The sequence below is a fragment of the Suncus etruscus genome, chromosome 15 (assembly GCF_024139225.1).
Source record: "Suncus etruscus isolate mSunEtr1 chromosome 15, mSunEtr1.pri.cur, whole genome shotgun sequence".
Lineage (NCBI taxonomy): Eukaryota > Metazoa > Chordata > Mammalia > Eulipotyphla > Soricidae > Suncus > Suncus etruscus.
Window position 1 is genome coordinate 55,462,640 of NC_064862.1, and position 27,830 is coordinate 55,490,469.

Here is a 27,830-nt window from a genome sequence, read left to right on the forward strand (position 1 = left end):
TATTTCTTATCTAAACTCCTTATCTGAGAAGCTAAATAGGTGATTGGCACTTCTTGGGTCTTCAGAGCTGCCATCTTCATTCTTTATGCATGGTGTTGGCCTGCATTGTTTCCTCATTGTCATGCTTGTAGTGTGGTGTTTTCTACATGTTGTGCTGGGGTTCTTCGTCTAGGATATGTGTACGGTGGCACAGTGGAGCAGAGTGGCCATGCTCCTCTGGTTCTACCCTTCATGGGCAGTGACAGCTCACCTCTGAAGAAATGCCCTCAGAATGATCTGGGCTGGTGGTTCAAGGTTCAGGACACAGCAGAGAAGAGAGAGTTCACAATGTCTGCCATGTACATACAACAGGAATCCATTCCTCAGCCTCCTGCTGGTATCAGAGCAGAGTAGGAATGGGGCATATTCCATCAGCGGGTCCTCTGGGTTCATACCCCTTTCTTGCAACTTCTCAACTGGGCGCAACAATCCCTTCAGTTGGTTTCACCCTGCCCTGCCTCAGAAACCCCAGACAGGTGCCACAGATGAGACTAATGTCTCCCACATGGGGACTCATTAATGCATCAGGCAAAGGCCATGGCTCCTTTGAGGTGCTGGGTATACTGGGGGGGGGGGGAGAGGGCTGAGCCAAGTTACCCACCCCACTGTCCACCTTCTCATGCAGGAGGTGCTGTAGCATGGAGAGGAAACTGAAACCCAGAGGGATTAAGGCATTTATCCAAGGTCATACAGCTGCCAGCTATAGCCCAAGGAACAGAGTCCAGGAGTAGGCATATCCCCTGGAACTTGGAAAGCAATGGGGTAGGGAGGTCCTTGGATCAGAACTGACTCAGAACCCATTGAAGACCCTCCCAGTTTCCTCCTGCCCTAACCGAGTTTAGGTTCAGTTTGTTGGGCCTCTTCAGCATATAACCCACATCTCCCCAGAGGGGTTCAAGAGCTGAGGGTCACCCTCAGATTGTGAGAGGTAACATGGAACATCCCAGAATAATCACCCCCATATAAAGGGAGGCCTCTGAATTCAACCCCCAGCTCCTCATGCTTACCCCCAAGAACCTCCCCAATATCCCCGGAATCACCCAACCCGAGCACCTAGCCAACAGCCACCCCGAGTGCCACTCAGCCAGAGGTGACCCCACATTAGATCCCCTATGTTGTGTATGTAAACATTTCAATGGGATTATTGTTACTGACCCTACCCTGATCTGTGATTGTGCCCTACCCTAGGGTGTGACCTGGCATTCTGCTCCCACCCTAGGGTGGTACCTGATTCTGCTCCCACCATTGGGTGGTACCTGATTCTGGGAGATAAAAGCAAGGGTTTGTGGGAGGCGGGGGGCTTTTTGGCTGGAACTGATGCTGAGGCTTTGGGCTTTAGTCTTGTTCACCAAATAAAGCTAATATTTCCACAAACCTGACTGTCTGCGAGCTGTTTACCTGCCGTTTCACCTCAGAACCGTCGGCTGAACAGGGTGGCAGATGTGTGTTCCGAGCTGGAGGGGAAAGATCTCATCCTCCATCCCTCCATCAGTCAACCCCATCAAGGGCTGATTTGCAACACCCCTAATAGTGGCTAGAATAGGTATTCTGAAAATTTCCCCACCCTTTATTTAATTTACTTACTTTTAAGATTACTCAGATAGAATGTTTGTCAAGGCTTTGGTTTTTGTATCTAATTAAGTTTTGGTTTATAATATTATTAATAGTAGTTTCTTTTGGACATAATTTCAACATTGCTTCTACTGTCAGTGATGTTTCCCCCTCCCTGCAAAACACACACACACACACACACACACACACACACACACACACACACACCATGGTGTTTCATGGTGAGCCTCACAGCTCAGTCAAAGTGATGGTGAGCCAGGCTTGGAGCTAGAAGTAAGTACCCCACAGCTTCCAGCACTCTGGTGTGTCTGTAAGAGGTATGCACTTGGCTGCTCATATGTGTGAAATGTGTGAGTGTGTCCATGATCTGGGGGATCTCTGGAAGCTGAAGTGTGGTGGGGAGAGGGAATGGGCTGTGGGAGTCAGGAAATGAGTGTTACCTGACTCGCTGGGCGTCTGTTCATAGAGCCAACACATAATCTTATATCATGTTCCCAAGGCTGATCCATGAGTACTGCACATTCACACATCTACATATGCAAGGAGAAACCTGCATGCATACACATGCATGGGTCATATGCACACTTACTGCCCACATGCACATTGCTGACCACGCTGACCACGCACATATAACCTGGCTGTCTCATCTTCTAGGATAACATTCCACATTGTGCCTTACAACAGGATGCCTGGAGATGAAAATGCAAAATGTGCTCAGCAGCCTGGTCCCTACAGCCCTGGAATAGGGTGACAGTGGTTCAAATGCCCAAAGGGAAAGAAAGATGGCCCAGAGCCTTTGGCCCAAAGCGATGTGATTTCCCCTCCCTCTAGTCTCTCCTCCATGTACCAGAGACCCCTGGATCATCTCCTGCCTGTGCCCTTGTCTCCTCCTCTTCTATTGCTTCTCCTTCCCTCCTTCGCTGAGACAGTCTCACCTGCCATCCATTCTGCCCAGACCCCAGCACAAAGGCTCAACTGTGGAAGGTGCTGAGATCCAGAACATGCACTGACATGGGCTGGAATGATGACTTTGAACCCTAATTGGAAAGCTTGACCTCCTGTCCCAGTTGGGCAAGACCAGGGTGTCCTGGAATGAACCCCAACCCTGTGCCCCTGACCCCAGTCCTATGCAAGGAGGATTATTGGTGGTGCTGAGTGTGGTCACAGCACACTAAGATGGGACAGTAAGTACATTTGGGTCATGTCTTCCTGCCCACCCACCGAAAGCTATCATCCCTCATTCCTGGGTCTTCCCCTTTGTTCATAGAGAGTTGCTGAAGAACACTCCACTGGGTTTCTGTCCCTGGTGCTCTGTTCTGTTGAGGGCTAAGGGAATACTCACCCAAGCATGCATCTGTCTTCAGAGTGGGGGCTGGGGAGAAGACACAGTCCTGCTCTCCTTCCCCAGGACAGACATGACCTGGGTCTGGCAGAACCGGTACTATACCTCAGTCCCATCTCTGTTCCCAGTGCACCTGGGCATTCAGCAGTTCTTTGAGCTCTCACTTGCCCTGTCCTGGTCCTCAACTGATTCACAGAAGCCAGAGAAGCAACCCAGTGCCTTGGCGCCCCCTCGTGACTACACTGTCCTGCCCAGTTTCTCTCGCCCCACAGGGGCTCCTGGCTTTAAGCCCAGCACATCTAGGCCCTTCGAGTTTCTGCAATCCCAGGAGCCTTATGACTATCAACGGCTAAGAACTGAGCAAACTGTCACCAATAAGTGTCTTTTCATTGAAGTCTTTATTTCTCATATTTCAGGCACTGTGACTTATAATACATACATACTTCCGGCACCACCACACCCTCCCCTGAGTGTCAACTCCTCACCCACTGTACCCCCTGCCATGGTTAACCTCTGCTAAAGACTAGTTTTTGGGTTCTATTGCCTTTGGGCATTTGTTACTGTGTTTCTTTACTCCACATGGAATGGTCTGTGTTCTTCCCTCTCCTCTGGCTCACCTTACTCAGCACAGTTCTCTCCAGATCCATTCACATGTATATATACATGTGTATATATGTATGTACAAATATGTATACATATATTTATATAATCCATATACACTTGTATATGGCCTGTATATATAGTCTAATACACACATATATTTATATGGCTACCCACATCATATATGGCTTACATGGTTTACCAGCACAGCTCCATTGTGTATCCTGAGCAGATTTTGCCCATTCATCTGTTCCTGGACACTTGGGTTGAGTTAGTCTCTCATGAAGAGTGCTGCTACACCGTTCATCCTTCTAACCTGGACTTTGACTTCCTAGCAGCTTAGCCTGTCAGTTGCCCTGGGGCCTGGCTTACAGTGGTCTTCTGGGAGGCCAGCCCAGCCACCTTAGAAACCTCCTCCCTGCTCCAGCCCATTGCTCTGATCTGTCTTCCCTTCAGAGGTCCACTCTCCCCTACACACACACACACACACACACACACACACACACACACACACACACACCTGGCTCAAGAAGGCCAGTGTAATTTGTAAGTAAACACACCTGGACATCTCAGGAATATGTGTCTGAAGCCATGGGTCCCAGATGAGTGGGTGCATATGTGTACAGGGGATCTGTTTCTTGTGCACGTATGTTTGTTCCTTTGTCCCAAGTACCTGCAACATGGTGGGCTCTGAGTGGCTGGGAATCATAGGTTAGATGGGCACTGGGGGTGCTGGAGAGATAGTACAAGGCTAATCTGCCAGCCTTGCACTTGGCTGACATAGGTTGGGTCCCCTGCACCACATATGGTTCCCCTGAGCACCACTAGGAGTGATCCCTGAGAGCCAAGAGTCAGCCCTGATTACCACTGGAGTATGTCCTACCCAGAAAAGAAAAGAAAATATAAAACAAAATAAATGTTCACATAGGCTAGAAGGTATGCCCCTGGAATGCAAATTGTACTTATTAAACAAAGGGACCCTGGTACAGATGAATGGGACATGCCTCTTAGATGGAAATGAAGAGGCCAAACAGGATAGGCATCCTTCTCTCCTTCCTGTGCATGCAGGAAAGTGGAGAGTATGTGTGCGTCTCTAGCTTCCATATTTTTCACTCATTCCTGAAGCTCCAGGCTCTCTTGTTCAGCCCTGGCAGAGGATAGATGCTTAGCATGGCCACTTCAGAGAAGAGTAAGTGAGGTGTCCATCCCTTGTTCTGATTTAAATGTTCTTTATGGACATCTAAAATGTGTTGTCAGTGAGCTCTGGCAGGGGCCAGAGAAGAGTGAGGGTTTTGAGCTTTGGGGGTCCCCTTATTTCTGTGCACATGACTCAACTATGCAGGGTAGATCCATGTGGTGGTTGAGGATAATAAGCAATGGGTGGTCTGAAGTCATTTCTTAAAGCCAAATTGGGTCCCAGGAGGGAGTCTGCTGATCCCTATGCTAAAGATAATATTTATGAGGTCATCAGGTACCCTATTACTTTTTCATTATTATACTCAATACAGGGAATACAGTGCAGTGCTCTGCACATGGTAGGATCTAAATGAATTAATAACTGGGTGGATATTTTAGATGAATAAATGTATGGTTTGATTGGTGGGTGGGTGGGTGGGTGGGTGGATGGATGGGTGGATGGATGGGTGGGTGGGTGGATGGGTGGGTGAATGGGTTGATGGGTGGGTGGATGTATGGGTAGATGATTTGATAAAATAATGGGTACATGGATGGATGGATGGATGGATGGATGGATGGATGGATGGATGGATGGATGATTTGATAAAATAATGGGTACATGGATGGGTGGGTAGATGGATAGTTAGATGGAAGGATTGATGGATGATTGGTTGGACAGATGGATGGATGGATGGATGATGGGTAGATGGATGGATGAGTGGGATGGTGGGTAAATATATGTATGGATGGGTGGGTGGGTTGGTGGCTGGATGGATGTATGATTGTAGTATTAATTAAATTAGTAAGAGTTCTTGATGGTGCGTAAAGTGGATGGGGGAGCTTTTCTCGGCCTGTCTGATGCCTGCAGCTTCTTTAGCCTGACGGGTCTGATGGTTCAGGGTGACGGCGAGGAACTGATTCACAGGCAGTCAGTTGAAGCTAGGAGACATGAAACTTTATGTACGCCCTAACCGCCATGTGCATATCTCACATGGTTTCTAAGCTAAGCAGTCTCTTTCCTGTTACTGTATCTATCCTGTCTCTTATCTCTCCATGCTGCTTCCTGCTGAGGCTTCATGCTGAATCTCTCTTTCTGAAACTTCTCTCACCCCTGAGGCAACCCCTTAAATTACCAAGCAGACCCCTATCAGCTATGGGAAGGTCTCCCTGTCCAAGTGACATAGGCAGGAAGTTGGAGGGAAGGGTAACAGATGATTAGATGAAAGGATGGATGTATGACTGATGAAAGGATGGATAGATGAATAGATGGATGGATGGGTGGATGGATGGATGGGATGAGATGGATGGATGGATGGATGGATGGATGGATGGATGGATGGATGGATGGATGGATGGATGGATGAGTTGATGGGTGACAAAATGAGTATGTGGATAGAAGGGTGGGTGGATGAATGAAAAAGTGGGCATGGGTTCAGTGTCGACCACCATAACTGAAACCCTGCCCCTCTCCTTTCCCTACACTTTCTCCCTTCCCTTATTGCGACTCTTTCTCTCCTCTCTTTAACCACCTATGTCAAAGGGTCAGCCCCCACCCTCCTGTTCACACTCCAAAGCCCCTGGGAATTGGATGATATAACCAATGCCTTTGGCCTGTGCTAGCTATGAGGCCAGACAAAGAAGAGGCCGCCCCCCCACCAAGCCAACAGCATCGAATGCAGGGAGTAAGGACAGAGGCTGCTTTGGGGCATGAGGAGCTGAGCTCAGGAGAAATAGGGAGCTGGCTGGGGTGAGGGTAGGACAGCAGCCAGCAGAGTAACCTCATGTCTACATCACGACACTGACCTGTGGTAGGGATGGCAGAGCTGCCCTTGTGCAGCCCAGTGGGAATTTTCCCTGGAGGGTGGCCTGGAGGCCAGCAGGGGAAGGTCCAGTATCCTGATAACCCAGATATTGAGGACATGTTTGTGTAGCTGGAGTGGGAAGACCAGACCCCACAAGAGGTGCTCAGTGTGGCCACTCGAACCTCTAGACCTACATGGGAGTGTAAGGGAGACTGAAAGCATGAAGGGGGGGGGTGGGCTGGATTCCACTCTGTTTCTGATCTTTGACCTGTCCTCTTCCTCTGTACAATAAGTCTCCTAGTAAGTTTTCCATTTGTGACCCTCTTTGCCCAAGAACTGCTTCCGGGTCAATGCAGCCAGGAGCACCGAAAGTCCTTGCCTCAGTGGGTTCCAACTCATCTCTGGTCATGTGCTTTCAGAGACCTTTAACTGTCTTTTGTAAAACCCATACCATATTCAGTATTGTGCCCCACAGTTTCATTGCAAGGCAAGCACCCTTCCCGCTGTGCTATCACTCTGGCCTTGACACCTCTTTTTATTTCATTATCACCCTCCTCCAAAGAAAAATGTAATTTAATTTGTGTTGTTCCTAGTAGGAACAGTAGTTGTGAGTTTCTGTCCAGGATGGCCAGGACTCATCACAGCCACCCAGACATTTTCCATATTCCCCATACTCTGGGTCCCCTTTCTGGGCCCACTTTGGGAGAGATCCACATCACAGAATCTTCTCTTCGGGTTCAGGTGTTAAATGAAAAAACTGAGGCCCAGAAAGGCAAAGTTGCTTGCCCAAATGTGCACCACAGATGAGGAGAGGGAACAGAAATTTATTCTGGGGGTGTGTGGCCTCACCTTACTTCTTTGTTTCTATCTGTATTCACAGCTGCTGCTACCATCATTTTATAGCTGTCCTGTCTTCCATATGCTCACAGATGTGGGCAAGGGTGCCCTTCCTGGCTTTTGCAACCCAAAACTCTACCGGGAGCAGTTCTTCTGATGCACATGTCATGCCACTGAAGTATCAGTGAACACAGAGGTTCAAGGGGGCATTTAATTGAAAACATGGGAGAAATTCCACAGAGCCAAAGGGCTTCTGGGAAATCTGGGAACACTGGGCACCACTTTAACAGTGAAGCAGTTTGTCTGACCCCCAGTATTCGCCTGACCTGATAATTGATTCAGCTGCTAGCTCACTACCCTGGCCAGCTCCAGTGCACTGGCTCCCAAACTCTCCTCCTAGCTCTCTGCTCTCTTCACAAGGCTTTACAGTTTCTAGTTAAACTTGAACTCTCTCCTCATAAAAGGAGCCCAGGCTTTGAGAAGAAGCCTCTTTAGGGCAACCCCCATACTTCAGGCTCCCAGGGGGAAGGTATGATTGTGCTCTAAACAGGATGGGGACCCCATGAAAAGGGGAGATTTGAAAAAGGCTGCATCCTTGGGCAGGGCAGCTCAATGCCCTCATGCTTTAGGGGTGAGGCTTTTGTCACACAGCCACCATGTGGGGGTTCTGGGGTTTGAACCCCAAGTTTATCTCTAGCCTGCAATACCTTCTCTGCCTTCCTCTGGCCCTGTCTTCTGGCCACTTGGGTTTGATGCATCAATTCATGGACAAGGCATCTTTCTCCCTCCAGCTGGGACTCAAGGGACACCCTGGCGACCCATCATCTTGTGGCCCAGAGTATCCAGCTCCATCTGGTGTAGTAACCCCAGCAAACTCTGTGGGAACTTGTCAGATCAACTCTGTTTTTATTCCAGAGCCCCCTCAACCTCCCCTTAGATGGGAAACTCTTAGCTCGTCTAATTCCTCGTCCCAGGGGCTGTGGCTAATTAACCTTTGATTAGTCATAAACACAAGCAGGAAAGGCGCCCACAGAAGGCAGATGAGGTTTACAGGGGTTTCTGCCATGTTTTCAGGACCCCAATAACCAACCTCTTGGGGTACCACCGGCCCTTCCTGGCCCCACCTCGCCCTGCCCTTCTGTGCCCACCAGGCTGCTGGAAAACCTGGTCTGCTTTGGCTCTTTTCTTCTCTTTCCTCTGGCAGATCTGGGTGTGGGGGAACCTCAGCTTTCTGAGAAAGTTCCCATCTCATCCCCACGCAAGGAGACAGCTGGACCATTGTTGAGGTACATAAAATAAAACACTGCAAAGCCAGGAGTGAGACCGCTGTGGCCTCGGGCTGGGCTGCCAACAAGGCCACTCAGCTCTGCTCACAGTAGGAGAGAGCAGGGAACACAGACTCCGGCAGTTCAGCAAGTCTCACCAATCTCCCTCCTCACACTCTTACACCAAAGACCACCCCCCCCCCAGCCTTGGCCTCTTGCTGTGATCAGTTCTGTCCTGGGCGCTGGGCACTCTCAGTTGCCAAATGATGCCTCAGTGGCCAGTTCTGTGTCACAGATGCGGATTAGGAACCTCACTGGTTTTTGCCATCTTGATGCATCCTGATGTCATCCTTCCAATCCCCTCCTATGGTATGGTGAATGGCCAACACAGGGTGCAGGGGAGCAAGGCCCTTATGATTTCAGGGTGTTTGCACAGCTAGGCCTGCCACTCTGAAATATTTTACCTAAATCTCTCCAGTCTGTGCACTCACCTGCTGTTTTAGAAAAAATGCCCAACTTTTTAAGCTTTATTTAAATACCATGGTTTACAGTTATTCATACTACAGTTATTTCAGACAGTGTTCCAACAACAAACCTACCACCAGTGTGGTCTTCTCTTGATCCTTGTCCCCTAGTTTCTCATCCATCTCCACAGTCTGCCTCTTTAGCAGTAACACAATAACTCATTTTATATGGCTTACTACAACAAAATGGCTCATGGAATTAGCAAAAAGTGCTTTGGTGAAAGGAAAGGTGTGTGCATTGTTATATCTCACCATTAAAGTCATTGTCTGAAGGTTTACTGTGCTGTTTGTTGCTAGCTGAGTCTTCTATGTTACTGTTTTGTTTATGGAGCTTAGTGGGCTTCTGTGTAGACTTCCCCATCTAATTTGCTGTGCTCCTACTAAGCTGTCTGGATTGTGGAACTTGGAGGTGTTGGGCATGGCCTTGCACACAGCTGCTCACATTCCAGGGATTCCAGGACCTGCAGAACCAGGAGAACGTTTTACCGTGGCGTGATATGGCTTAGCTAGCATCTCTTTCTGAGCTTAGTCGTGAATCTATGGAGCTGATTTTACAATTAGTTTTCATGACTGTGACTATTTGATATGGGTGTGACTGCTGGGACTTCTGGCAGTATTGGGGGAGGAGTGGGAGGTACCCTCCCCAACTCTGAGAAGACCACAAAATCTCACCCTGAAAGCTGGTATACCTGGAAATTTTCATAGGTTTGGCATCTCTGAGAGATTACTCATAAAACAATAAATTCGGACCAGTTGCATGGAAGCAGTAGTGTGGGGTGTGGTGGTGACTGTTGGTGTTTCAGCAGGGCTGGGACTCACTCAGCTCACCTGTCTTTGGAGAACACCCCAGAGTTTCCAGCCACTGTACCTTGAGTTTTAGCATCTCTACCTTGATGAGTAGTGAAACTGGGCAATTGCTTACATGGTGGTCACTGTGGGATGTGGATCCCACCTGATTGTTTTATTTTATTTTAAGTCTTGGCTGCTTTAAATCTTGTCTTAATCTTTACCATCTCCTTTCAGAGTCTGATTTGTGTTCCTCTCAGCTCCCTGTCCTTTCTCTCCCACAATCCCACCTGCTCTGTGTACCATGGAATATGCTTGATCCAGGTGGTCCCTGTCAGTGGCTCTCACCGTTGCCTCCCAAGCCCTGGAGGAGCCTTGTTTCAGGATATTTACCCAGAGTTGCTTCTGGCAGTGCCTTTACCCGCCTCTCCAAATCATAGTCTTCTTTCCCCCATTCTATAGAGGAGACAACAAGGACCAAAGAGGGCAAGTAATCAGCTCCAGACATACAGCACCTGAGTGGGGGAAAGGTAGAGCCAGGATGGGCTCCCTTTCTTCCTTGTCCTCTGCTGAATGTCTTTGAGTGTGCTCAGGCCTCCCTGTCTGCAGCAGGTTAGGCTCCAGGATGACTGGGCTGGGGGGGGCGGGAGTGTAAATCTGACAGGAGTTTCACGCCTCTCAATGCCACCTGACTATATGGTACAGTGTCCTTGGGCAGCCACCTAACATGGAGGTGGCATTTAGAGAGCTGTTGGGATGAAAGATTAAACACCAGCCTGGGTATTTTATGCCCACTGGGGTGAAACTCAGGGATCCAAGAATACTCTGCCTTGTCAGTTGACCCTCTAGTCTCCTGATTTCTGCTGCTCTCTGGCCGTCAGCTGGGTCACATTTACATTTACATTTACAGAGGTCCCCATTGCTGGCTTCTTTGGCATCTATGGCTGAGGTAAAAAGCAACTTTTTGCATGGTTTTGCCCAAAGCTGTAGATAGGCAGCTGTATCTGCAGATCTGCCTGGATCCTGACTCAGTTCACAGCACCGTGACTCCCAGCCCATTGCAAACATCGTCTCTGCCTTTCTCCAGGGTGACCCTGTCACATGGCATGTGACTCATCAGTCGTAGGGACTGGGACCCAGTGGATAAGTCCCTTCCTTCATACCAGCAGGATTGGGCAGGGTGAAGTGGAAATCGGGGAAGGGTCTCCAATTCCCACATGGGTCCATCAGACTAGGAAGGGACCAGGGAGAAGGTGTTGCCCAAATGCTTCTCTTCTCATTCAGTTCTGCACCCTCAAGATCTTTCCTTTAGCTCTGATCATGATTGGGCAGAACGCAGTCTCCATAAATGCAGCTTCAAACCTCTCTCCTGGGCCTGTCTGCTCCAGGATTACTTGGTAAATAAATAAGCTTTTGACTGCATTGAAGATGCAGGGATAGGGACTGGCTAACCCCAGACTAGATTTTGATTGCAGAGTCTGTAGCCCTACTGGCTTCTTCCCTGCGACACATCACAGGGAAGGCAATCTGACTCACAGGAGCTGGAAGGCTGGTGGGGCTGGGAACACCAAGGAAAAGAGAATTTCCAGCTGAAGAAGGAATCAAACCCCATCTGTGTCCTAGAACCTTACCCCCTAGGGAGCTCAGAAACAGCTGGGCAAAGATCTCGGCAGATTTGCTGAGCTCCAGGGCTTTAGTCTGGTGGTGAGTTAGAGGTCCCACACCTGGTCTTTTTATTTTCCTTCCTAGCTTCTCCCACCTCTAGGTGTGTCTGTCTAACTGGTGGTCAGTGGGGCTGTTTTACGTGATGAGCTTTTGGGGACATAAAACTTCAGGGAGTGTATCACCATTGAGATAAAAAAGCAATTTCCCGCTCCCTATTTGATTGATTGATGCCTTTCACTTGGGCTAGTTTCACCCTCTTTTCGGAAAACTGGGTGTCCTTGTCCCCCTCCCTCTCTGCCCTTCAGAGAATCTGGAAAACCAGCAGAGAGGGCCTCCAGCTTGCTCTGGGTCCCAGTGGCCTCCAGAGTATCCTGGTCTGTACCACCACCTGGCTGGACCTGCCGCCGGCCCTTGGAGATGGAATATAATTTCAGCCTTGGTCAGCTCAGACAGGCAGAATAAGGTGGTAGAACATCACAGAAAGTCTAACTCTTGCCCTGATGTATCTTGGCTGGAACTTTCAAGACGTGGCTCTCAGCTATTTTGTTAGAGGAACTTATTTTTGGCTCGTTTCTTTTTTTTTTTTTTTTTTTTTCCAGTTTGGGATTGGGTGGGTGGGAGGAGACAGCCACCCTCAGAATCTACTTTCAATGCTGAGAAATTTCTATATTTTAAGGAGATCAACTCAGAAGTGACGAAGACCAGAGAGAGAGACAGAGACAGACTCCTTTGAGAGGACTTGTTTTTCGAGATGAAACTCAAGCCCTGACTTGTGAAAATTACTGAGATCTCTTTCACAGCTAGCCCCATTTTTTTATTCCCTGCAAAAAGCACATTCCTTCCCTATATTTGGAAGGGGGCGGTGACCCCCATGCCATGTGTGGGGGTGGTGAACCAGCTCTTCTTTCTTCATGCACTAGTGGTATTCATTTTCTGGTTGGGGGAGTTTTTTTTTTAAGTTTCCTGTGGAACATGTTCAATTTCTCTACCTGCAGAACTGAAACTTCTTTTTAACAATGTTCTGAATGGGGTTCATTTGCATTCCCACCTGTCACTGTAGTGACAGGGGGCTTGGGATTTAGCAGACAATCATAACTTTTGAAAGTTTCCCATACCTGGGGAGTGGGAAAAGTTGCATCCCCCTCACATTGGGAAAACATGCCAGTCAAGAGCTTCTTTGAAAATGACAGTCTGGGGAGACTAGGGAGTGGAGTAGGCATACAGTGACGGGGAACACAAAGCTTCCGAGTTGAGTGAGCTGTCATATGCCATCGGGCAGAGCGTGACAGTGGCAGAAGATAATGGAGGGGTTTTACCCTGAAATCCTAGAGAGAGGAAGATGGGAAAGAGAAAGTGAAGGGAAAAGAAGTGGGTAGAAACAGGAATGAGCAGAGATGAGCTTCTTCAGAGGGTTGGGTAAGTGGGAGGAAACAGCTATCTTTTTTTTTTTTTTTTTTGGTCTTTGGGCCACACCTGGCAGCGCTCAGGGGTTACTCCTGGCTATCTGCTCAGAAATAGCTCCTGGCAGGCACGGGGGAACATATGGGATGCCAGTATTGGAACCAACCACCTTAGGTCCTGGGTCGGCTGCTTGCAAGGCAAACACCGCTGTGCTATCTCTCTGGCCCCGGAGACAGCCATCTTTAGAGTCTACTTTCAATGCCAAAAAGTTTCTATGTTTTAATGTGGTTGTTTAGAGCTCAGGGGCCAAATCTGGCCCTTCATTTGCTTTTGTCAATAAACTTTTATTGATACAGGGTTTGGGTTTGCTTTAGCTCCACAATGACAGAGTATTTATGACAGAGACCAAAATGGTCTCCCAAGTCTAAATGAAGGAAGTTTTTTTAAGAAATATTTTGTTAGCTGATTTCTATAAATCTGGTCCTTTACAGAAATCGTTTGCTGACCCTGTGCCTAGATTTTCATGGATCGCGCTGAATGTCGGCAAAGTTTCTGCTTCTCCATTTGTTAGTAAGGTGATAACATAGATTCGTGTCTCTGACACTTCTCTCTCTTATGTGTTTTTGTTTTCTTTTTTTTTTTTTTTTTTTGTTTTTGGGTCACACCCAGCAGTGCTCAGGGGTTACTCCTGGCTCTATGCTAAGAAATCGCCCCTGGCAGGCACAGGGGACCATATGGGATGCCAGGATTTGAACCACTGTCCTTCTGCATGAAAGGCAAACGCCTTACCTCCATGCTATCTCTCTGACTCCTTGTTTTTGTTTTCTTTGGGAGCCATACCTGGTAATTCTCAGGGCTTACTTGCTCCTGATTGCTCTGCCCTTAGTTATTGATCGTGAGGGTGCCCAGGAGAAGATTTGCTATGCCAGTATTTGAACCAGGGTTGTCCATATGTAAGGCAAGTACCCCAATCTGTCTCTCTGGCCTCAATTTCTCTTTGTTTGTGCCATGCTCAATCTAGCAGGCAAAGAGCAAATTCCCACACTGTTGCCCTCCCACAGAGGTGGGGAGATCATCTCAAAGGAACAGGAAGTGCCCCTCACTTCTGCTATGTGCCAGTAGTCCGTGGAATAGCCAGTAGGAGCACTGAGAAGCTGTGGTCCAGGCAGTATGGGCCAAAGCAAACACGGGTCCATAAAAGAGATTTAGGGGCGGTGACAGCATATTTATTTGTACCTGTGCATAGTAAAAGTGATTTATGGACAGCTTCAGGGAAGTTGGATTATACAGCCCCGAGGCTGATACTACTATCCTCCCTCTTTGCAGAGGGCTCCCCCCATGATCTGGATGCAATGGGGCTGTGTGCATGTGTGAGCGCAGATACTTATGTATTTGTGGTGCCTTTTCCGTTATTTATGTCACCAACTCCCCGAGCATTTACATTTCTTTAGAGACTCCGCAGTAATGAGCTTACAAGTGCTCCATTCATTATCCAATTGTGGCAGAACCAATAGATGAAGTGAGAAGCAGGCTGTGTTTCATCAACAGGCCCTCCCCAGATCCCCCCACCTCACTGTCTATCTCCCTAAGGGCCAGGAAGTCTCTAGATGAAGTCTCTGGACGAAGGGGTGTCTGGAAAGCAAGCACAGGGTGACATTCACTGAGCTCCATGTTCCTCCCCAGGTGGTACTTGTGGTACTTGCACAGTATTCTCCAGGGAGGTCCTTTGAGTGCAGGAGCACAGGAATGCCCCTCCTGGCCTTTTCCTGCCTATGGCCCTGGCACATCTTTCTGGAGGCAGAACCCCTTGTGAGAAGGGCACACACTGCTGGTATCGCACTAGTAACAGCCAGACGGCCCATGGAGCACTTTCACACTCAGGACCACAGGCTCACAAAGCAGTGCTCTGAGCCCCTGGGCTGTTCTTCCAGGCCATTCTCAAGCTTGTAGCGCACACATAGTTGGATGCTGGGCACCTGTGAGCTGCCACAGTAGACACTACACATGTGAGTTTGTGGGCCGGCGTTTGATCTCCTGATCACTGTGTATGCCTACACACACTGTTCTTGACCATTATTCTTTTTTTTTAATTTAATTATTTAAATACCATGGTTACAAGGATGTTTATAATATAATTTGTATTTTTTTTCCACAGATACAAATTTGTTCATGATTGAGTTTCAGTTATATCATGTTCAACACCCTTCACCAGGGGACATTTCTACCACCAGTGTACCCAGTTCCTCTCCCACCTTTCCCCAGCCTGCCTCTAGGACAGACTTTTTTGTTTGTTTTATTTGGGGGGCCATACCCTGTGACACTTAGGGGTTACTCCTGACTGTGCGCTCAGAAATCGCTCCTGGTTTGAGAGACCATATAGAACGCCGGGGAATCAAACCAGGGTCTGTCCTAGGCTAGCACTGGCAAGACATCTTACTGCTCCATGCCACCACTCTGGCCCCTTAGGACATTTTTCTTGTCTCTCTTTCCCCTCCCATTTTCCTTTTACATTGCACACACTTTGGTGTGCAATATTGTTACTAAAGGGGTTTCGTGCACATTCTCCTTTCAGCATCCAGTTCTTGACCTAGAGTGATCATTTCCAACTACCACTGTCATGGTGGCCCCTTCTCTGCCCTAATTGCACTCCTACCATTTGCGATTTGCCTCATGGACAGATTCTTCTTCACAAGCTTGGGCTAAAAACCAGCTTCTCTGAAAGGTCTGTCTTTTCCCTTCCACTCTCCTCTCCTCCTCTCCCCTCCTCTCTGGTTCCTCCACCCCACCTAACATGCTGCCCCTTTGCACCACAGCCCTTTATAGGCATTTTTTGTTATCTCTCCAGAAATGAAACCCGTTCTAAGAATACACTTGGTCGCATGGCTACAGGGTCAGACCAGGACTCTTCCCTCCTGTAACAGGGAGGAGGTACAGGAGGAACATGTAGTCAGAATAATGCATATTTCACACTGCAATCAACAGGTGCCAGAGCACTACATGGGCGCCAAGCTAAGCTCAGACCTTCATCACCCCAGGGACTCAGGGGAGTTCCGGGGGGGAAAGGGAGGGAGGGAGAGAGAGAGAGAGAGAGAGAGAGAGAGAGAGAGAGAGAGAGAGAGAGAGAGAGAGAGAGAGAGAGAGAGAGAGAGAGAGAATGACTGGAGAGGCTGCATGAAAGTGTTTCACACACAAGTGGCTCATGGGTGTGTTGGTGGATTAAAGCCACAGCCGGCTAGAGCACAGGTGCTACGATTCATCCACTGCTGTGGTCAGACTCAAGAGGAGCTAAAACAGTGCAAGAAATGATGGTGTTGTTCCTGGGACAGCCCTCTGGGCCCAAGTTCCCTGGTCACTCAGTGTCACTGGTCAGTGTGAGGCCAGTGCCAGCCCTGAGCAATGTCTGGGGTCTGTCCCCTACTGACAAGAAGACACAGGACTGTCCTTCCTCCCAGCTCAGCCACACGCCTTTTCCCAGTGGGGACCTGGGGTCCATGTCCCCCACTGCTGGGTCTATCTAGCCACCTCATCTCCAGAGCACCCCACGAGGGAAAAGCAGTCTCACTTCCATGCCAGACTTTGGGTTTGATACCAAGTTTGCAGAACAGACTTGGAAATTGAAAACCACCATCCTCAGCAGGCAAGTGAAGGAGAGACTGTGGACAGAGGGGCTGTGAGTACAGAGAAAGTCCTGTCTGTCTGTCTCTCTGGCCCAGGTCACCACTGCCAGGGTTACTGTCCCACGTGGCAACCCCTCTCCCCAAGTCTGGGCTCACCAGATATGACATGGCAGATGTGCTGAGCAAGACACCTCCAGCATAGGCCTGAAACAGGGTGAAAAGCTAGACCTGGTTCTGTGGAGTTTAGAGGGACCTGCAGGGTCTGGGCGCAAACTCTCAGATGCTGGAACTTGTCTCTTCCTGCCTTCAGGATTTTGCTGAATGGAGGAAAGTTCTCTTGCCTCTGGGACATCCTCACCAAGCACCTTGGGGCTGGGAGCTGGAGCTGATTTGAGGCTGAGCTGAGGCCTAATGAGCTGACTGGAGCTGGCCTGAGTAAATCCTGGAGGATACGAGCTGACCTTTCTCAGGATTCCGGGTCCTGGTTCCCTGATGCCCCTTTAAATTAGTGTCTTACAAAAGAAGTGATACCCCCAGAAGTAATAGAACAATCCAGAGCATGTTGGAAACTGCTGGTGCCTGTACGGGGCGCTTTCTTCTGTTCTCTTAAAAAGTAGATTTCTAGGAGTTTAGGATATTCTGTGTAATTTTTTTTTCTGTAAAGGGGGTGCTAAGCCAAATCAGTTTGGGAGCCTCTGATTCTAGAGCCCTGATCAGCACCCTCATTTTTGTGGGTTATTGTGTTTGTGAGTAATAGACACACTGAGTCTGGGCTTTCAGCAGACATCATCTTACAGGTCCGAGGTTTCCTCACCATCAAGAAGGGAGCCTGATACTATCAGCATTTTATTTTCAAATGCCCTGGACTTGGGAACCCCCGCCCCCCATCTTGGCTCTCAAACAGTATCTCAGGTTGGAGCGATATAGCATCAGAGAGGGTGTGGTCAACATGGATTCTATCCCCAGCATCCTATAGGGCTCCCCAACCACCGCCAGGAATGATTCCTAAGTGCAAAACCAGGAATCAGCCCTGAGCACCACTGGGTGTGTCCCAAAAACAAAAATCAAAATCGAACAGTATCTGGTCCCTCCACAAAGAACTGGCTTATGTTAGCTGTATCTATCTCCTATTGATCACTCTTGGAAATGCTCACGGAGCCTTTTTTATAAATGGGTCCTTATCGATTTCCTTAAAAGAACACTGAATATGTGACCGGAGGAACCATGGATTGAATGTGGGCTTTTATTCACACAGGGAGGGTGGCCAGAGGTTCCCACACTGCTTTGTAGATTTGGGTGACTCTCACCCTCACTCAGGACTCACTGACCTCACACGCCCCCAATTGAGCCTCTGGAAAATCTCAGCTTGTGCTTGGAAGAGGAGTGCAAAGGGGTAAAATGAGTCTTGTCTTTATTCAGAACAAAGTTTGACAGGGAAGGCCTCCAGAAAATCTTGGGTCACCAAGACCCCCTGGAGTCTGTAACGACCATTAAAACTACATCCCTGCCACCACACACACACACACACACACACACACACACACACACACACACACACAGAGTCAGCATGCCCCATCTACACTGCAGGTATAACCCAGAGCAAGGTCTGAAATTCTGGACCTTGGGCTGAGCACCTAAAATGAGTTACTTCTCAGCTAAGAAAGCCCTTTGGGTAGTTATCAGGTATGATGTCTATTTTGCATGGAGGAAAACAGAATGAACCCCTCCACCCAGCCAATATGCTTTCTGCAAAAGACTAAAGTCATAGGTTAAGAATGTAGTTCAGGGCCCGGAGAGATAGCACAGTGGTGTTTGCCTTGCAAGCAGCCGATCCAGGACCAAAGGTGGTTGGTTCGAATCCCGGTGTCCCATATGGTCCCCCGTGCCTGCCAGGAGCTATTTCTGAGCAGACAGCCAGGAGTAACCCCTGAGCACCGCCGGGTGTGGCCCAAAAACCAAAAAACAAACAAACAAAAAAAAAAAAAGAATGTAGTTCAGCGGTCCTGGGCTCCAAGCTCTACTATGCTTGAACCTGAGTTTGAATCCCTATAGCCCTTTGGGAATGTTTGTTATGGTCCTGGTGCTTCTTCCATCCCATCCTAAGGCCAGAGCTGGTCCCTCCCCTCTGACACTTGAGCTGAACTGCCCACATCAACTGGGCAGAGAGTTTTTGGAAGAGTGGCCTACAGGTCCTGAAACACCATGTGGATAGTCCCAAACACAAAATGAAACAGAAATAAAAGTACTTTGACCTCACAGGTGACCAGGTTCCCGCCAAAACCATTTCATTTCCTTCAATTTTCTACTTGTCACCATGATTTCCAGTTCTATCATGGTCCAACTTCATGCATGCTGCTTTCCAGCCCCACACCCCACCACCACAACACCTGCTTGCTGCCACTACTGTCTCAGGTGCCTCCCCTTTTCAACCTTTAGCTACTACCATACCACACAGGTCTCCATGGGCCGGTCATGGGAAACCTCTGAGCTAGCACTGCTCCCCATGGCCACCCCGAGTGCTGAGGTGCAGTGTGCTCCCTTGAGTTGGACTTTTACTTCGGCAGGACATATCCTTTGTCCTTTGGCAGGCCACCTCACCCAGGCCTTTGCCAAGTGACTTTGCCACCAGGAGTCAAAGACAGTCTGGATCCCAACCAGCTTCATGGGTGCACGCGGCTCCTCTCGTGTTCTGCATCTCTGCACAGCACAATTGACTCCAGAGCAATGGGCCCTAGTGAAGCAAAACTTCCTATTGATTGTGTGGCCCACTGGTTTCTGCCAGCCCAGCCATGTCTCTACTTGCCAGAGAGCCTGGTGGACAAGCAGCTCTAGCTAAGTTGGTGCTAATCAGCACTGTGGCATGAACAGTATTATCACAGTCCCAGCATGTTCTCTGATGTGTCTCTATCCATCTAGGCAGGTGCTGATATCTTTTAGGAAAATGTGCTTTTTCCACCCCCCCCTCCCCAATGGACTTTATTCCCTTGGTGATCAGATATATAGACCAAATTCAATAGCACACAGCTACTCAGCAGATGGTATATCGACAAGACACAGAGGAAGCTGGAAGCTGATGGTTACTGAGCAGCCGGGTGGGTGCCCTGAGCCTTGAATGTTCCCATCTGGAGCTAATAACAGTCTGTCCTCCAGGTGGCAGGTGTGAGTATATGCAAAGGGCCTGAGGTAACCAAGACCCTGATGAATGATTGTTGCATGGTATTTTCCAAAAGATGCACACCCGAAACTTGTGATCTCTGGTCTTTCCTTGATCTCCTCAGTTTCCAGGAGGGTAATCCATCAGGATAGATGAGCATTGAGTGATGAAATTACTTTTTTCAATTACTTTTTTTTTTTTTTTTTGCTTTTTGGGCCACACCCTGTGACGCTCAGGGGCTATTTCTGGCTATGCACTCATAATTGCTCCTGGCTTGGGGGACAATATAGGACACAGGGGGCTCAAACCTTGGTCTATCCTATGTTAGCACTTGCAAGGCAAATGCCCTACCACTTGCACTACTGCTTCGGCCTCATTTTTCAATGATCTTTTTAAGTTCAGTCAAATCAAGCACTAGGGCTGGGATCTATCTATCTGTCCTTAGATGGACTCTTAGTGGTCACCCCATAGCTTCTCTTTATATCTTACTGCTGTGCCTCTGTACTTTATAATAACGTTAATTATGGCTTCTTGCACACATAATTTCAACACCACATCCATCCCAGCTTCCTATCTCCATTCCTTAAGAACTCCAATACCCCTCTGTCTCAAACCCCCAATTCAATTTTGTGGATTGGTGCTCCTGCTGAGTTGCCCTTGGCCTCTTGTTTATCTTGCAATGTATTTTTTGGGGGGTCACACCTGGCAGCGCTCAGGGGTTCCTTCTGGCTCTATGCTCAGAAATCTCTCCTGGCAGGCTTGTGTGACCATATGGGATGCCGGGATTCAAACCATCATCCTTCAGCGTCTAAGGAGAATGCCTTACCGCTGTGCTATCTCTCCGGCCCCTGCAATGTATCTTTTTGTTTCGGTTTGTTTTGGTTTTTGGTTTTTAGGCCACACCCAGTGACACTCAGGGGTTCCTCCTGGCTATGAGCTCAGAAATCGCTCCTGGCTTGGGGGACCATATGGGACTCTGGGGGATCGAACCGCTGTCAGTCCTAGACTAGTACAGGCAAGGCAGATGCCTTACCACTTGTGCCACAGCTCCAGCCCCTAACTTGCAATGTATCTTTAAGTCCCACATAGGAAAGATAATTCCATAGCTATCCTTTTCCTTCCGATTGGCTTAACTCTAGCTCCATCCATGTCATGGCCAATTGTATGAAACTCTTCTTTCTTAGAGCTACTTAGTATTCCATCATGTAGACATGCCACAAGTTCTTGATCCACTCATTCATAGTTGACCATTTGGATTGTTTCCATGTCTTAGCTATTGTTCTAAGTGAGGTGATTACCATCAATGTGCCCAGTGATGTTTCAAGAAAGTGGATAATGTTCTTGTTCTCTGACAAATGGTGGGAACGTTCAGTAATGTGTGGTCAGAACTATTCCTTGTGTAGATGTGAGACATTCAGGCCAGACCATCCTCTCGATCCTTGCCCAGCATCCTTCCTACACAGCAACTCACTTATGAGAGGATCCTTACTACAAAGATTCGCAGAGATCAGAAACACCTCCAGAAAAGACTTGGACCCCAGATCCATGAACTTGGGTCTCTGGATCCTCACAGAAGCCTGAGAACATGCGGAAACCCTCTTCCCCATCCCTAATCTGCATCTCAGAGATCAGTTATGTGGCATTTCTTTCTCCCTGATTGAAATAGGTTCTCTGTGTCTCCAAGGTTGAATGGGGAAAGAGGGCATTATTGCATTTAATTATATCTTCAGAATAAAAATGGATATGTGTGGCTGCTTGGAGGTGAGGCAGTGGTGGGACAATTAGAGCTGGGAGTTCACTTGCCAGCATTTGAATGCGCAATCATTGTAATAAGTGCATTAATATAAAATAAGTCAGAGGGTGGCATTTGCATAAATAAACCAAGGTTGAGAGTGTTGGATCTGGGGGCAGAGAGAAGCATGGGGAACACAGTAGGGTGATCCTAAAGAAGAAATAAGAACTTGTCTGATCAACCTGCTGAGCCCGTGGAGGGAGGAGACCTTGACCAGGGTTAAATCAGGGTTAGTTCATTCTTCAACCTGCTTTGGGATGGGAATATTTTGGAAGTTTTGAATATGTTCGTCCTTATCCATAGCCTGATCACCACCCCCACTACTTCCCATCTTCTAGAAGAGGGGAATAAGTAAAGGAGAGTTCAAATTAGTTCAACTCTGGTATCCTGGTTATGGACAAGTCATTTCACCCCCTTTTCCCCTGGAATAGGGCTCATACCACCCTCTTTGCTGTATTTTAGGGGGATAGGGAGCAAGGTTCTAAGGACCTGAGTCTTAAGGAGAGAGTTCTAAGGAAGTGCTTAGGTCACCCCTGAATTTTCCCAGAAAGTGCCTAAATGGCTTTAGGGAAGGGAAGACAGATTTGCATTTCTGGATCTTGGTTCTTGATGGAAAGCAAAAGAAAAAGTGGTATGTCAGGCAATGAATTAATGCCAGATGGGGGTGTGAGATGAAATCTTACCGATATCTTGTCCATCCACTGCTACTGGCTGACAACTGAAGGGAGAGAGGGAAGAAAAAGAGGGAGAGAAGGAAGGATAAATGGATAGATAGATGAACAGGATGGATGGATGTAGATGAATAGATGGATGGATGAATGGGCATGTAGATAGATAGATAGATAGATAGATAGATAGATAGATAGATAGATAGATAGATAGATAGATAGATAAGTGGATGGATGGATAGATGAATGGGTGAGTGGGTGGGTGGATGGATGGATGGTGGATGTATATGATGGATGGATGAATAGATGAGTGAAGGATTGGTAGGTGGATGGATAGATACTGGGTGAATAGATGGGTAGATGAATGGATAGATAGGTGGATGGGTGGGTGGGTGGATGGATGGGTGTATGGATACGATGATAGATGAGTGGATGATTAGATGAGTGGAAGATTGGTAGGTGGATGGGTGGATGCTGATTGAAAAGATGGGTGGATGGATGGATGGATGGATGGGTGGATGGATGGATGGGTGGGTGGATGGATGGATGGGTGGGTGGATGGAAGATGGATGGGGGAATGGATGATATATTGGTGGATGAATGGATGGCTGGAGGATGGGTGGATGAATGGGTAGCTAGGTAGGTGGATAGAAGGATTAGCTTCCCAAAAGAAGGCAGTACTATCACATAAGACTTTGAGGATATTTTGATAAATGAAATAAGTTAGACCCAAAAGAAGAAAAATGTTGTGCCCTCTCACTTACAGAGATCTCAGACTTAACCCAACTCATCATTAGTGTCAATTGGTGGCTGGTTTCCTGTTCCATGTTCATTGTTCAAGATGAGGATGTTCTCTGGATCTTGGATAGCACAGGAAACAATTAGGTGTATTTCTCTGTTGTACCTAAAAATTGAGTCAGCTCTCCTCCTGTGATGCCCTACAGTAAAAGTAAACCTGAAGAAAAGATTTGGGGGAAATGATGGGAGAACTTGGCTCCATGGAAACCTGCCTTGACTCCTCTCACTGAGAGCCCTCAGTTTTGTGATGCCCATTTTTCTCCTGTGGACTTTTTCAAACACCTTCAGCTTCTGTGAGCTCTTCATTAGTAGACAGATAATCCACTTCCTGCCACAGATACAAATTTTTGAAGGTTCCTGAGCAGTTGAGTCCTATCTGGGACAAAACAGAGGCCTGGCCACACACACCCATTACAAGATGATCTCCTGCTTTGGAACAGGGAGTAGCAGTGCCTTCTGGCAGAGGTCCCTTTATGGCCCATGCTGGTCATGGGTGCTGATGGCTCTGAATAACCAGGGGAAGTGGTCCCCATCCTAGTTTTCTGGGTGAATCTCTGCTGGAACATGGCTAGGGGAGGGAGATGACATTTCTTTTCTTTTCTTTTTCTTTTTGTTTTTTGTTTTTTGTTTTTGGGCCTCCCTGGTGATGCTCAGGGGTTACTCCTGGCTATGAGCTCAGAAGTCGCTTCTGGCTTGGGGGACCATATGGGACATCGGGGGATCGAACCACGGTCTGTCCTAGGCTAGCGCTGGCAAGGCAGACACACCTCTAGCGCCACCGCCCGGCACCGGGAGATGACATTTCTAAGATAAGTGGTGGATGTAGGATTTCTGCTCAGGTGGGTCAAACTCACAGAAGTTTTGATGAGAAGGAAAGAAAACACCAAGTCTAGTATTAAGATGTGCTGGGGAGGGCCCGGAGAGATAGCACAGCGGCGTTTGCCTTGCAAGCAGCCGATCCAGGACCAAAGGTGGTTGGTTCGAATCCCGGTGTCCCATATGGTCCCCCGTGCCTGCCAGGAGCTATTTCTGAGCAGACAGCCAGGAGTAACCCCTGAGCATCGCCGGGTGTGGCCCGAAAACCAAAAAAAAAAAATGTGCTGGGGAGAGAGGCAGATGTAGACTGTAAGATACTTCTGCATTCTCTCTGTCCACCAGATATTTTGGGTGTGGGTCACCTGCAGCACCTGCTGAGACTGGCTGGAGTAGAGCAACACAGCCTGTTACATGGTCCTACACACTCACATGTGCCCAGGCTCAGAGATGATCCAGTGAGTCCTGGGTTCAGCAATATAAACTAGACATGGTGGGCAGAAGTCCCAGACAAGTTGAGACTTCCCCTCTTTGCAGGCAGGACCTTGCATTGCAGAACAGCAGTAGTGACCATGAGGAGGACAGTTGCTTAAATCCAGAGTCTTCTCACAAGTTTGTTTCATTGGGGTTTTATTTGTAGGGGGCCAGGGTTTGTGCCACACCTAGTGGTGCTCAAGGATTATTCCTGACTCTAGGTGAAAGAATGACTCCTGGCAGTGATTGTGAGAACTCTTCAGTACTGGGAATAGAACTGGGGTCAGCCACATGCAAGGCAAGTTCCTCTCCAACCCTCGCCTGTTTTTCTGCTGTGCCAAATGCCTGGTCTGTGTCTGGTGCTCCACAGAATGTAAAGGATGAGCCTTGGTGCAGAGAATCTGACCATGGCTAAAACCTTCCTGGAGAGCACCCAACCCCATTCAGCCCCCATCCTACCATTCATGAGCTGAAGAGGAGATGCCCCCCTCCAGCCCATCTCCAAGAGAGAAGGGGCTCCTTCCCACCCACTTTAGTGTTTGGCTACATTCCCAAAGGCCTTGTATGAAAATCAGTTTCAGAACCAGCCCAGTCTGGCTCCTGCCCAGAACAAACTCTGGGTCCCCTGAGGACAAACAGTCCCTAACATGACCCACTCCTCAGGGTACCGACAACTCCCACTAAATCACACTATGGCCTACTGAGACACAGAGATCAGAAACTGTGTGTGCGAGGCTGTGGGAGTTATAGGGATCCCAGACGGAAAGGAGGGGAAGGAATATTGATGGAAGAGGGGCAGCTGCAGGTCAGGGTGGGGGGTTGGAAAGCAATGGGGTATGTCCAGAGAATTGTGTCTTTGCTTTGAGCTCAGAGTGATTTGGACATACCTAGTAGTTTTGGAGGAGCATAGTCTGGAGCACCCCCTTCCTAGAAGGACCCTCAGAGCCATGTATTTTCTGCAGAAAGATCCTCACAATCTCCTTGTCCCCTTTGCCCCCCCCCCTTCTTCACATGAGTGACATCATCAGGGCTACTCTAGGTTAAAGCACCAGGAGCTAAAGCTCAGGCACAGGGAGTCATATGTCCCTATTGGGCACAGTATTCAACATCAGGGTTGTTCAGCCAAGATTGTACCCCACCTCCCCAAAAAAGGGAACCTGTCCAGATTAGACTCATTTTGTATGTGGGAGTGGATGGGCCACACCCTCTGGTGGTTGAGGGCTACTGCCAACTCTGCTCTGAGGTCAATACTAGCAATGCTCAGGGACCATGCAGTGCCAGGGAAAAAAACCCAAGCAACCTCATACAAAGCCTATGCTCAAACCATTGAATAATCTATGTGGCCCTCAGAGTCCTTGATTTATGAGCCAAAAAAGGCAATGAAACATAAACACCCTCCCATTTCCCATTCATGTTTTGTTTGACAACTCAGACCTCCCAGCCGCTAAACCTTCCCCAGGGTTTTAACAGGAAGCTGACAGGAAATGACTGTCTTGCCTGCCTGTCTGTCTGTCCATCTGTGTGCCATGGTAGTGCCATGAATAGAAAATTGCCTGAAAGGAAACCAGGGTCGCCCATCACAAGGTATCACTATAGCTCCTTGTTGCTCCTTTATTTTTTAAATAAAGCATGTGTGCAAACAGAGATGGGGGGGTAGAAGAGAAGTGTCTTCCCAGAGCCCAGCCCTAGGTGCTCAAAGCTTTCCTCTCTCTCCCCGCCAGGATGGTTACTTCTCCCACCGCCCAAAAGAGAAAGTGAGGACAGACAGCAACAATGAGAACTCAGTGCCCAAAGACTTTGAGAATGTGGACAATAGCAACTTTGCTCCTAGGACTCAGAAGCAGAAGCACCAGCCTGAGCTGACAAAGCGGCCCCTGAGCCGGCACAAGGAGCTTTTGAAACGGAAGTTGGAACAGGAGGTCCAGGGCCAGGGGCCCTCAAGGCCCGGGAAAGGCCCCAACGAAGTCCTGGCCCCTGGCAATGGCAGCAGAGGGAAGGAAGTGCCCAGGTCTCCCCACACCAAGAGGAGCAGCGCCAGCTCCCCTGAGACCAGGAATGAGCCACCGCCCAAGTGTGACATCTCAGGCAAGGAGGCCATCTCAGCCCTGTCCCGTGCCAAGTCCAAGCACTGCCGCCAGGAGATCGGGAACACCTACTGCCGCCACAAGCTGGGGCTGCTCATGCCGGAGAAGGTGACGCGGCTCTGCCCATTGGAAGGTGAGTGCATCCTGCCTGCATGTTGGTCTGGTCTCCAGCTGGAGTTTCACACAGTGCAAGTAGGGCTGGTTCATTTGACTCCGGACACCGGAAGTCAGCACACCTGGGTCAGCAGTGTCTGAGAGGGCAGGCAGATGTTGCCTTAGGTCTGTAATCCCTCAGCAGTTCCATGAGATTGGAGCTGATGGGACTGTGTGAGTAGAAGTGGGGGAAAGGGACCTGCTGAATCTCTCATGAATGGAGGCTCAGCAAAGTTCATTGCCTCTGTCCAAACTCAAGCACCATGTGTTGCCAGGGATAGAACCCAAGCCTCTTCATGCAAAGGTTGTGCTCAAACTATTGAATCATCTATGTGGCCCTCAGAGGCCTAATCTATGAGCCAAAAAAAGGCAATGAAAGATAAACACCCTCCCATTCCCACTCCTGTTTTCTTTGAAAATTCAGACCTCCCAGCCCCTAAACCTTTCCCGGGGTTTTCAACAGGAAGCTAAAGGAAATGACTGTTTGCCTTTCTGTTTCTTTGCCCATCTATGTGCCATGACAGTGCCATGTAAGGGAAAATTGCCTAAAAGAGAGCTAGGGCCACTCCATCACAAGGAATCACCATCATAGCTCCTCATTGCTCCTTTATTTTTGGAATAAAGTGTTTGTGCAAAAGGGGATGGGGAGAACAGGAGAGGTGTCCAAACTATCCAAACTCAGTCTTTCCTTATTCCCTCCCTCCTTCCTTCCCTCTTTCCCTCCCTCCTTCCTTCCCTCTTTCCCTCTTTCTTTCTTTCTTTCTTTCTTCCTTCCTTCCTTCCTTCCTTCCTTCCTTCCTTCCTTCCTTCCTTCCTTCCTTCCTTCCTTTCTTTCTTTCTTTCTTTCTTTCTTTCTTTCTTTCCTCACTCTCTTCCTCCCTTTCCTTCCTTCCATCCTTTCTCCTCCTCCCTTTCTTTCCTCCTTGCTTTCGTCCTCTTTCCTTTCTTCCTTCCTCCTTCCTTCCCTGCCTCCTTATCTTTTTGTTGATTTCTTCCTTTCCTCCTTCCCTTCTTTCCTTTTCTTTCTTTTTTTCTTCCTCCCATCTCTATTTCCTCCCTATTTCTTTTCACCCTTATTTTTCTCCTCCATCACTCCCCCTTTCTCTCAGCCAATCTGGTGACTAACATCTAACCCTGTCTCTTGCTGGTGGAGGTTGGAACTGGCACTATGGCCCTGGTCTTCTCCCCTTTCAAGATAGAGATCTGAGAGCAAAAAAGGAGGTGCAGAATGGATCCAGGGCAGTCATGTGGGAAGAGAGAGCTGGGTT

General features: G+C 48.5%; 1 protein-coding gene across 1 annotated transcript in view; it reads left to right on the forward strand.

Moving 5' to 3' along the window:
* XYLT1 (xylosyltransferase 1) overlaps positions 1–27,830 on the forward strand; it is a 124,251-nt gene that overhangs the window by 21,274 nt on the left and 75,147 nt on the right. The window contains exon 2 of the mRNA XM_049788111.1: positions 26,047–26,542. Within this exon, the coding sequence (XP_049644068.1) occupies positions 26,047–26,542 (496 nt within the window). The remainder of the gene's footprint in view (positions 1–26,046; positions 26,543–27,830) is intronic.